The 12,368-nt window shown below is 35.3% G+C and overlaps 1 protein-coding gene and 1 pseudogene across 2 annotated transcripts; both read left to right on the top strand.

Moving 5' to 3' along the window:
* The first annotated feature begins 1,214 nt into the window (after nucleotides 1-1,214).
* LOC143553647 (uncharacterized) lies at nucleotides 1,215-4,549 on the top strand (annotated as a pseudogene). Its single transcript, XR_013138867.1, has 3 exons — nucleotides 1,215-1,400; nucleotides 1,592-1,732; nucleotides 4,166-4,549. The product of XR_013138867.1 is annotated as an uncharacterized LOC143553647 (transcript).
* Nucleotides 4,550-5,701: 1,152 nt separating this feature from the next.
* Nucleotides 5,702-10,963, top strand: LOC143553639 (calmodulin-binding receptor-like cytoplasmic kinase 1). The gene is made up of 6 exons (XM_077043590.1): nucleotides 5,702-6,117; nucleotides 8,147-8,379; nucleotides 8,969-9,137; nucleotides 9,232-9,321; nucleotides 9,672-9,970; nucleotides 10,570-10,963. The coding sequence occupies exons 1-6, from the start codon at nucleotides 5,889-5,891 to the stop codon at nucleotides 10,882-10,884; spliced, it is 1,335 nt and encodes a 444-aa protein (XP_076899705.1). The 5' UTR covers nucleotides 5,702-5,888; the 3' UTR covers nucleotides 10,885-10,963.
* The last annotated feature ends 1,405 nt before the right edge of the window (nucleotides 10,964-12,368 follow it).

The following is a 12,368-nucleotide window of genomic DNA, read 5'->3' as shown; positions in this document are numbered from 1 at the left end:
ATTCATGTTGACTCATTGTCACAACACTCAGGAGCAACAATGCTTGGATTATATTGATTCACCGTCGCAACTCCCGGACCGACAATGCTCGATTTTTACTAACGTGGAGGTTCGGTTGGGAAACTATAAGGAAACAACACAATATGACTCATTCCAAGAAGCATTCAAATCCTGAGTGGAACCAAGTGTTTGCTTTCTCTAGAGACAAGATCGATGCAACTATGCTTGAGGTCTCTATGGAAAATAAAATTGTTACCGACGCCCGGGTTTTATTGAACTTTGTTTTAGTTTCGCTACCGTAACGAACGTAACTAAAACTAATTGAATTCACATTGACTTATCGCCACAACGCCCAGGACCGACAAAACTCGGATTTTACCAACTTACCACTGCTACACCGGGGACCACAAAATAAACGTCATTAAAATACCTTTTTATATGTTAACTAGCTTTAGACCCGTATGATGCACGAGATGCTTAAAAGAAATACAATTAAACTATAGAAATTAAATGATTAAATTTAAAAACAAACTATATATTATATCAAATTAAATGGTATAATAAGTTTAAATTATATTTTCTAATGAAATATTCTTACGAATATGTGGTGTATTCACACAATTTCTTCATAATCACGGAAAAAAATGAGCCTAATGATTTTATACGTTGTAATTATATTTATTAATAGAATAGCGAATTTTAACAAAAGATGATACGATGTTTCATTATGAATGACATAAAAAAAGATATATAAAATTACCATTAATAAAACGTAATTTTCTTTTGAAAGAGATGGAAAAAACTTCATAGATCTTTAGAAGTTGAATGAATATGTGAAAATAAAATTGCTATTCGTTATAATTTCTTCCAATCTTTATCATTTTAGACCTATAAGTATTGTTCATTGAATTATCACATTCATTTCATACACTCAAAATTGTATATATATAAAACGATTTAATAAAAAAAAGTATGATTTCATTAAAGATATAATAATTTTAATTATATTGACATAAATACCCTCATATATTTAATCCTTATAATTTAGATAATCAGTTATTTAATTAAAAAATAGATTTATATGTTTTGATTACACTAACAGGAATATGTTTTCGTTAAAACAAAAAAAAATTAGCGAAAAATTTATGCTATGAATATTTTATTAAAGTTACCTCCCTACCAAACTACCTACGAGTTTAGTGTTTGTTGATGGAATGGAGAAGAGAACGAGAGAATACCTTCAAATAAGCGATGAGGATTCCGAACGAGTGGCCGGACTGAGCAACACCTCAGCAGCTTCCTACTGTTTCTATGATGACTTTGCACTCCGAGGCATAAGAGTGGACCACTTACAGCCTGCTTTCATCTCATGCTCTTTCACTGTTCCACCTCGCCTTACTGTATGCATCATTCATTATTTCCTCCAATCATTTATTTTCATAGTTTCCGTTATATTACTCAACATTGCGTTATATATTTAGGAGACCAACAATTTCACACTCGATTACTTTCATATTTTACATTCGAAACCTTCTTGATGGTTGAGTTATTAGTATATTTGTGATTATTGTTTGTGCCCTGAAAACAACAGGATCGGAATAGAGATATGGCGATGGGCGCGATTGCAAATTTCATAGATGAGATTGGTGGGGCTTTGTTGCATGAGAGGGATGCACCTATGAAGGTTTCGGTTGACATGTCTATTTCGTAGCTTTCTACTGCCAAGCTTAATGTAAGTTCTTTATCAGTTTCACCATTCATTAAGCAATATATCTCTAAATTATTTCCTGGGCCGTCTTCAATTCCTTTTTTAGCGTGGTCAAAATCGAATAAAGAAATCACCTTTTCACGCGTAAAGTGTACGATCGGATATATATAAGTTTGCTACAAGATTTAGGAGCTCTCTTGATATATACTATAAAATTACAAATTTTAATTGAGATCAAGGGTGCCCTGAGTCTTTTAGTTTGGGTGGAAGAGAGCTATAGAAACCGAAAATCAGATGACTTCAGTTCAATTCAAACAATAAGATAATATTCAACAGCGGTTACTCTCCAAATGATAATACAAATAGATAATTTAGATAAGCTTGATGAATGTCCTATGCTTTTACAACCCTCACTGGTCTCATGTATCTTTTGATACATTAACGCAACTCTTTCCTAAGCCTCAAATGAGTAGAACAAGTTTCTTTCCAAATACTTGTTTCCTATCATGAAACCTGGTTCTTAGAACCGTTAATGTTCCATCCAACTTCCGGGTGACATTCTATAAACTGTCTACCACTGCTTGCGAAAACATGTTTTTGATCTTCATTACTTGATCAAGTTTTTCATGTTCATGCTAAGGACATAATCTTAATAGTTTCTTAAGCCGTGCACACATTTCATGTAGAAGCTAGCCCAAAGCCAATGGTTGCTTCTCTCTCAAAAACTTCTGCCAATCCACCATTTCCGTTAACCCCTCCCTTGGGGCTTCATTCTCTTTGCATTATTGCATATCCATTTTGGTTTCAAAATACGAAGGGCCCACCACAAACCTTCGGGGAAAACATGGGAAGCCAGTCGCTCTATGTTCTGTTTACTTACGCTAGAACCACTCATCATAAACCTATGATGGCTAGTTTCCTGTTACTTATTCATTCTTAAATCTTTCTGTCTCACCACTTCACACTTTCTTATGTTTTAGTGCCTTTCCTCGTCTAACACGCAACAACGAAAAACAACTAAAACTAGCAAGTTTTTGTCTGTGTGTTGTGAAATATGTGGTGATAATTCGAGTGACATGCTATATTTTAGTATATGTCGATAATGTTTAGCCTTTAGGAGCTCTATAATATGTGGCATTCTCAGTTTTATGTTAAAGACTTTGGACACCTTGAGCTATTTCCTTGGGAGAATCCACAATTCAGATACATGTTTTTACTTTTCTTGCCGACAATATTAACATGATGTCCAAGTCTTTGTCTTATCTGTGAACAACTTTCTCGGTCTTTAGACGCTCTTTGAGGATCTTTTCCTTTACCGTTAGAGCTTTACAATATTTGGTATTAACAGTTGACCAGATATCGCCTATGTTGTCAATGGTGCACGAAGCTACACAGCCCGAAATGACACGAAAAGTTATCAGGTTTTCGGTTGTCATGTCTAGTCCATTTAACAGACAGCTTGACATGTTTAACCCGTTTAATTATATAGGTTGTTTTCAGAAATGATAAAAAATAAAGGTGATAATGAATGAGAGATTGAAACACAGTTGTATTGTAAAGCAAATAGCAAACTGATCGAACTGAATCACATGAATCTGATTTAGAGCATAAATACATTTCGAAGCGGCACTATTGAATTGTTACTACGATTCAAATTGATGGCATAATAAACGGAGTTTTAACGTACAAGTTACAAAACTGCCCCTGCTACGCAATTGTTAATTTAATACTTATACTAAGCTTTTTTATCCTAAGTTAAACCAGATTAAATATAACGCACCCCCTTAATCTTTGTTTTTAACTTAAGTCTTCATGGGTCTTCATATGGATGGGATGAGCACTTGAAGTATTCCTTGCCTTCATCATATCATAGCACCATTAAAATTCACATATAATCTCGAATATGATCATTTGTGATCTACAACTACTGTGCCTTTGGTGAACCCAAATATTATTAGTTGAATTCTAATAAGTTAACATAACGAATCGTGGCTCCGGGCCGTGGAACTCGAGGCGCAAGACGAAGGCGTTGGCGGCTAGCCTCACTTATGTGAGGCGTCTGATATCTATAAGATACATATAATTTTATGCTACATGCCATCTTATATCCTATTTATAAGATTTCTTTAGTACAACCGAAAAAAAGAAGCTCAATAATATCTTAATTGTATAGTTTAAATATCATAAAATAGTCAGTTAGTAGGTACAATGAGCAGCTGTCAGCAAGTTTGATATGCTAGTTATTACTTATTACAGTGATGTTAGTTAGGAGGCTTTGCTACAAATAGATGTGTATATTAGGCGGTATATTTACAAGTACAAATTACGGGCTGCAAATGTTCGTACGGGCCAGGCCCACAAACCGACTTCTCCTTTCACGGGTTTAAAACCGGTTCGGGTGATCGGGTCAAGCTGTCTGTTTATATGCTTATGTTGGACAATGTACCTTGTTGGCAGGATGAATTGGAGATTAGTGCCAAGCTTTTGGGTGGAAAAGGAGCCTATAATGGAACTCTTGTTCTTGTGAAGAACACAGCTACGGGTCAGTTGATTGCTGAAGGGCGATATTCATTGTTTAGCAAACCAGCTAGCAAAATTTGATTTTTTGAAGTTTTTATGCTTGTGATCTTAGTGTATTATTAATCAGGAGGGCATAAAATAGACTATTCAAAACGAGTCAAATATGCCACGATAGACAGTTGTTACGGGACAAAATAACTGTAACTTAGAACTATATAAACTAATGCTTCCAAATTTAAGTTGGCATAATAATATCAATAATGCATTCCATCAAACACCAAAAGGCATTATTTTCTTCAGTACTTTAATCTGAACAACAAGATAATCAATGTTTCAGATAACTTAAGAAAAACTGTCTTCAGAGGCTTATGTCTGCGTCTGCAGACATAAGCCCTTTTAAACAAAAATAAACATAACCATATGCTATACTACTTTGGTCAGTTATAAAGATAATGTTATATATCATAGTTAACTTACTTAAATATTCAGATCATATAACAATCACTTGAAATCAAAGTTCAAATGCATGCAACTAACTTGTTTTCACACGATCGCCTATCTACATTAGATCCTCAACGCTGCTAGAAATCTTTAAAAGACCCCCCTTGAGTCCTGGACTCTTGTGTGCCTATGTTGAAATAGCTTGGGACCTGATAAGAAAATAGCTTTCATTGCACTTTTTTCACCTTAACCGGCGTGTCCTCCATTGGGCCTTATATGTAGATCTGCCCTGAGGAGTGCAATCGAGTCAAGTTCAAGCATGTCTACGCTTTAGCTCTGTTCGGTTTGAGCTTTTGTATTAAAATTTCAAGCTGGGTTTGTGAGACTTTTCAAACTTAGATTTACTACATAGTTTTTAAATATAAGCATGTATGCTAATATTTATTATCCATGTCTTATAGAAATAGATCCGTTAAGTTGCAAGTCTAGTCAAGCTTGATTTGAATTTTTAATAAGTTGATCTTGAATAACTAATATAGTTTTTTTGCATTTTTCTTACTATTAGGATTGGTGGGTCTATCATACCTTGCAAATTGTGTTATTAATATTCACTAAAGTTGTAAAAAAACAAAAGAAAAAAGGAATGCAATAGAAGGAATTCTAGATACATACATACATACATTGTTTTTTGTTTTTCCGGACAGAACCATCCTTGCAAAACATCTTCGCTTAAAAAAAGAAGGGAAAGTGATATGAATAGGTATTGACTAATAATTAAAACAAATCCTAAGTTATTGACATGGAATTCAAAACTGTAGGATTAATTCAATACCAAATATTTTTAAAATGGGCATGTATAAGGCTAATATGTGTAAACATTCCATTATACACCTTATTATATCCTTAATTTCTCATTTAATTATTAGATATCAAATATATAAAACTAGTAATTAAAATAAAAGGTCAAATATAGCGAAATATATCTTATATCATCAACACCTCTAGGTGGTTAAAACTTATGACTTTTCCAAGTGGAGACAAATACACCAAATAAAAAAAGCACCACCAAATGTAAAATATGAATTGGTGGCCCCCTAAGGTCAGTAGTCATTTTTGGGCTTGATCAAGTCTAGTCTAATTTCAAATTATTATTTAATCCCACAATAATCCTTTATAAACCTAACATTTTTCCTAACTCATAATTAATACAAGTCCAACCATGAATAATACACGAAAATCTCCTGGGCAAATTTGGCATCAGAGTTCAAGTTACGATTCCAATTCGAAGTCCGGTCCAATACATGGCTTGCAAAGGAATCAACGAGTGGAATCGAAGAAAAAAAGCTCGGTTTTTGGGTTCGTTGCTAGAGTTTTGACATGTAGGAGGGATATAGGTGGTGATTATGATGTTGATGTTGAAGATCATGCTCCACCTGCTACTGTTCAATGTAAGTTTTGATCAAATTTTGCATTTTGTTAACGTAGTCATTGAGAATTGAGCTTCGTGTTTGGGATTTGCTTGCTTATTGATCGCGTACGGGAAAGTTTTTATTTAATCTATGGTTGTTCTTATTGATTTAAAGGTTTATGAAATGAATTATGTTCATGGAAGCACACGTTGCATTTGTTCCCATGTTTGACTTTAAAAAGTCAAATGAGCTGTTTTTTCATTATTTCCTGGATTGATCACCCCATACATATAATCTGAATTATACCACAAAACATTTTTTTTCATGCTAATTTTCTTTTATATTCGATAGATAATTGATAATCTACTAATTTACTAATTTTTGTTTTTATATTTCTAATTCCGGAGGGTGATATTGTTATATAAAAAGTAAAATAGTAAGAAATGTATTTGGAGATACAACAGGTAATTTTTAACAAACTAACTGATATACCCCGATGTTAATTACCCGACAAGCCTAAGGCTCGGTATAATGTGGGGCACGGTTAAAAGTAGGGTATGGAACTACGATTATCTGGCCCTAACCTTTATAACATTTCGTAACTACATTTATGCAAAAGATTGATATTTAAAAAGGTATACGGTTTGGTTATATGAAATCAAAAGAGGGATTAATCATGACTTAATCCAGAACAAATTTGATTATTTCATGGTTAGATGATGAGCGTCCCTTAAGTTAGGCTTACGTTGGCCAAAGCAAGTTTGGCCCATTGGGCCTCATCCAGCCTACATGCCCTCCATCCTTTTTAGTACAATACTCGATGCAGAAATTAGGAATAATGGAATATGCTCTATAGGTAGGGCGTCTAAACCGCTCGGCGCTCGCTCGAAAATTGCTTGGAATTTGCTCGCTCGTTTCTTCGCTCGATTTTAAACGAGCCGCTCTGCTCGGTTCGGTTTGCAAACGAGCCAAGCAACGAGCAAAGGTTCGCTCGGTTCGGTTCGGCTCGAATATTTTTAATTTATTATATATATAATTATATATATATATATTATATAACTAATTTTATAATTATCTTCAATTTAGATCAAATGAATAATATGTATCTTACATATTTAGTCCATTGGTTTTAAAAAGATTTTATTTTGGTCCCTGTATAGATGACATGTGTTTTGATCTGTGCATATATTGTCTAGGTTTTCCTACCTACCACCCACCCACCCTCATTTAACAGCTCCCACTCTCCATAAACCCTATAACAGCTCCCACCCACCATCTGAAATGTGTGAACGCCTTCTTGTTTGATATTCATTTCAAGTTCGACTAATCTTCTCAAATCGTTATGGGTTAATGTCAATTGTTGTTACAGCAACGATGGCGCTAATTCTGGTCATGACAGGTCTTTGGATTGAGTATGGAATCGGTGGAGGAAGGGAGTCAATACTTTTATGAAACCGCAAACGAGCAAAACTAAGCAGAACCGAGCCGCTCGGTTGTAAACCAAGCGAGTTTGAGCAAGACTTTTCTGCTCGTTTCCATATATTCGAACCGAACCGAGCCGCTCGGTTTCAATACGAGCCGAGTTCGAGCAGATGCTCGCTCGGTTCGGCTCAGTTCGTAAACAGCCCTATCTATAACTATAACTACTAAACTAGGAGTGGCAATCGTGACGTGTTTACTCGTTGTACTCAAACATGGCCCATATATATTCATGCCGAAGACATTAACTCATAACTTCACACTTAAATTCGTGTAACTTAAATACAACTCATTTAATCTATTAATCTGATGGGACAACTTTATTTTCATGTCATGTCAAAAATTGTCTTTCTCTTGAATATAACTTATACATGTGATTACTATTGACTACCACACAAATTTAAGATGTCATTTTAACTGGTTAGATTTAATGTTTTGAATTAGTTATTTGGTGTAAACAAAACAAACAAATGTACACTTATCTAACAAACCATATTTCTAATTCTGTAAGTCTACTTAGGGTGGGAATTAGTTATTTTGTTTAAGTTTTACAAAAGTTTATTTATTTTATTTTCTTTTCTTTTTTTAGATTTAACACATAAGTCTTTGAGACGCAACAAAACTCTGAACCCCTCTGCTTCCTATAAACCTTCAAAGGCCTCTGATGGACAACAAAGTCTAGATAATTTATCATTTCAAGATATTTCTAAGACAACTGGAAATTTCTCGCCTACAAATATTATCGGGGAAGGAGGATTTGGTACCGTTTATAAGGGAACATTGCGAAATGGATTCGTCTTTGCTATAAAGCGCGCCAAAAAGGTTACTTCTTTTTTACATATTTTGACCTTTTTGCTATTGTTTGCCTAATAATAAATAACTTTATTTTTCAACTTATATTTTTTGTTGTAACGTTTAATGTCCCTTTTGACTTTTCTGTGAGAGGTTTAGAAATTATACTCAAAACAATTTGAGGTTGTAAATAATTAGATTCGTGGGTAGGTCGTTATATCTAAAATGGGTTTAATAAACAAGTCATGTTCAAGTTGACTTGTTTACCATGTCAACTCACGCAAGTCATTATTACAACATGTCTACGGTCTACCTGTTAAACATGTTTACAACTTGATTGGTACTACTAGAGGTGTACATTTTGGGTTTTTTGCCCGAACCGGTTCTGGTTTGGTAATCGAAAGTCAAAACCGGTTCTGGGTGGAATCAATTCGAATTGAAACCGGTTTTTATATGATCGATTTAGTTCCAGTTCGGGTTTTTAACCGGTTGTTTTCAGTACTACAGGTTCCCAACCTGATTACAACCCGCCGGTTAAAGAAATGCCATCAAGTTATAAGCATTATTAAACAAAAAAAATTGTAACTTTGTTTTTCATAATTTGTATTTCTTATGACAGGAAAAATATGACAAAACGACAGCAACAGAATTCAAAAACGAAATACTAACATTATCAAAGATTGAGCATTTAAATCTAGTCAGATTCTATGGGTCTATAGAGCATGAAGACGAGCGTATGATCTTAGTCGAGTATGTTCCTCATGGAAACCTTCGTGACCATTTAGACGGTAAGACATCTATCCGCTCTCCTCAAAGGGGCAATTTTGTCTTTTCACATCTGACACAATGTTCATAGTATATTAATGATATCTTTGTTTTCAGGTACACGCGGAAACGGGCTTGAAATGGGAGAACGTCTAGATATATTGATCGATGTAGCTCATGCTGTTACATATTTACATACATATACAGGTGTTTAACAATCTTGATCTCGTTAATTAAAATATAATAATAATTAACAATCTTAACGTCGTTCCTAAAAAAGTAAACAATCTTGATGTCATTCTTAAAAATAATAATTAACAATCTTGATGCCCTTGTTAAAAAAAGTAATTAACTATTAATCTTGATGTCATTCTTAAAAAAAATAAGTGACGTGATTCTTAAATAATAGTAATAGTAGTAATAGTAATAATAATATTTATAATAATAAGTTAATAACAAGGAGAAGAATAATTAATAATCTTGATGTTAGCATTCTTGAAAATTTTATAGAACATTAAAAACTCTAAATTAACTTTGTCTTGTGTAAAATGTTGCAGATCAACCAATAATCCATAGAGATATAAAATCGCCTAATATACTGATTAGTGATAAACTACGTGCAAAAGTGACCGATTTTGGATTTGCACGTGTAAAAATTGAAGATCCTGAAGCTACTCATATTTCTACGCAAGTTAAAGGAACTGCTGGCTATTTAGATCCCGAATACCTTAATACGTACCAACTTACCGATAGGAGTGATGTTTATTCGTTTGGAGTTTTGCTTGTGGAGGTGGTAACGGGAAGACAGCCCATTGAGTTCAATAAACCCGCGAATGAGAAATTAACAACAAGATGGGTAAGCACATTGTTTAACACGTTTTTACATGTGATATGGAGTTGATCCTAATTCGTGTTTGTAAGTTGTAACAACCGGATAAAAGTAAGTGGGCTAGAAAAAGGCTCAACTTAAGATGGGCTTTGATCTGTCTTAAAACGTGTGAATCATGGATTTCGTTAATTCACACATTTATTTAATCATTTTAGGGGCGCAAACGACTCGAATTCAAGCCCAGCTTCTTTAACTAAATAACTCATGTTGAGTCCGGCTTGACCTCGTGAGTATTTTTTCAAACTTGAGTGTGGCTTGGGCATGAATGGTCAATTTTCTATTAATTCTTTAATTATTTTATTTGTGTGTGTGCGCTTTTATATTATATAAAAATTTGTATATTTATATAAATAGTGGGTTTGGACTTTGGTTAAGCTCGGAGACTCAAGGCTTGGGCTCGTTTAGACACAACTTAAATTCAAGCTTTTATCAAACCAATCTTGAGTAGCTTACGAGCAGCATTTACACCCGTAACTATTTAGCTTCAATTCTACCATTCCTCCCAAATTTAATATATTTTATTACATATAGGAAATTAAATATCAAATATAACCTTCATTTTGCAGGCAATGCAAAGACTAAAACAAGGGGAAGTGGTGCTAGCAATGGATCCAAAGCTAAATAGGAACCCGGCATCCATGATGGTCGTTGAAAAGGTGCTGAGACTTGCCCGACAATGTGTAGCCCCCACGAGACAATCTAGACCGTCCATGATGCAATGTGGGGAGATCTTGTGGCGAATCAGAAAAGATTACCATGAACAAAATGATGCTATGACTGCAACCCATCTCAGACAGGTGCCTGAAATTGATGCTAGAAAGAACCGTCGTGAGTTTTTCGGTCTTGAAGATAGTGGCAACCAGAGGTTTCAATCTGTATAGAAATTGTATGACATAAAGGTTTTGTTATGTAGAGTATTTGTTTACTTTTTGGTTTGTATTTACATTTGAAAATGTTTTCTTTGATCACTCACCTATATATAGATATGTTGGTTGATAAGTAAATGCACATATAAATAATCTTTTGTATATTTGTTGATTAGTAAAGCTTTATTAGCATCAGGCTAAAAAATGTTAATTAATATGAATAAGATTCTAAGAAGTTTGTAGATTTCTTTACTATCCCATAACAAAGAATCGACTTGTAAACACGTTTGTTTTATTAGAAATCCATAAATTTAGTAAACGAACAAATATGAAAAAGAAAAATTCATTTAGTTAAGCGAATGGATATAAAACATGTCGTATTTGTTCATTTATATGCATTTGCTTATATAATTCATTCAGCTTATTAGCCTATCCTTATGAGTTCTTATTTTGAATGGATTGGATAATAGGAGACTTGGGAAGCTGATATTTAGCAGGTGTGGTACTATGGTTGCTGATTGACTTGGTTCATTTATAATTAACGTGTAATCTATAAATATGTAGTTGAAGACCGGCAGTGTAAGTTGTTCCCGATTAAACATGTGGGATAAGCCGACATGATTTAAATAACATTCTCCTTCCCTAATTATTTTGGATGTATCATATGCATGGTCCATGCACATATATCCACATAGGTCAAACACGATATGATTACTTGTGATGCTAGTCACGAAACTGAGATGGGGGGACTTGAAGAGGTAGGTCCCAGCAGAGCCCAGTTGGACCCGCAAGACTCACCTCAGAGGAAAGCCTGCGTAGTTGAACCCGCAAGACTCACCTTCAACAGGGACGTCTGCGCAAAGGCTAAACTCGCAGAACTCCTTTAAGAGGGACGTCTGCGCAGAAACCAACTGGATCCGCAGGACCCACCATGCTCAGAGACGTGACGTCCTTACGCGCAGTACGCAAGCTGTTCCCGCAGGAAAAGCCTCCCAATGGTGAAGTACCCCGCCTGTTCCCGCAGCTGCGGATACAAGCCATCAGGGAAGGCTACCCGCGCAGCAAGGCTACACGCACAAGGCACTTAACTCTTAAATAATTCAGTAATGTCACCTGAAGAAGGAGTGAGCAAGCCGGGAACACTCCCGCACAAAGCCGGGAAAACTCCCGCCCAAATGAGCCAGTCCGTACAATACTGGAGGATCCTTTGTACTGTACCTGACGAGGTATGGACAAAAGATCTGACCAAGGATACGACAGCTCACTGACAACAGTATGACGAGCAGCACGCTCTTGTACTGTATGTCACTATTAGCCGCTGCCTACTCACCAACCTGTCGGAGGACGTGCATGGCCTGCAGTTGGTGGAACAGGAATAGTACACAGCCGGCCTGGTCACTATCAGCCGCTGCCTATCCACCAACCACCAGCATGGCATGTACGTAGCCCACAGTTGGCAGAACAGGAACACTATTCAGCCGGCTGTACCTGCTTGGAAA

The sequence above is a fragment of the Bidens hawaiensis genome, unplaced genomic scaffold (assembly GCF_021521415.1).
Source record: "Bidens hawaiensis isolate Kalapana, Puna unplaced genomic scaffold, B.hawaiensis_p1.1 tig00001032_1, whole genome shotgun sequence".
Lineage (NCBI taxonomy): Eukaryota > Viridiplantae > Streptophyta > Magnoliopsida > Asterales > Asteraceae > Bidens > Bidens hawaiensis.
The sequence above is the reverse complement of the archived record's forward strand: the minus strand, read 5'-3'. Positions and strand labels throughout refer to the sequence as shown.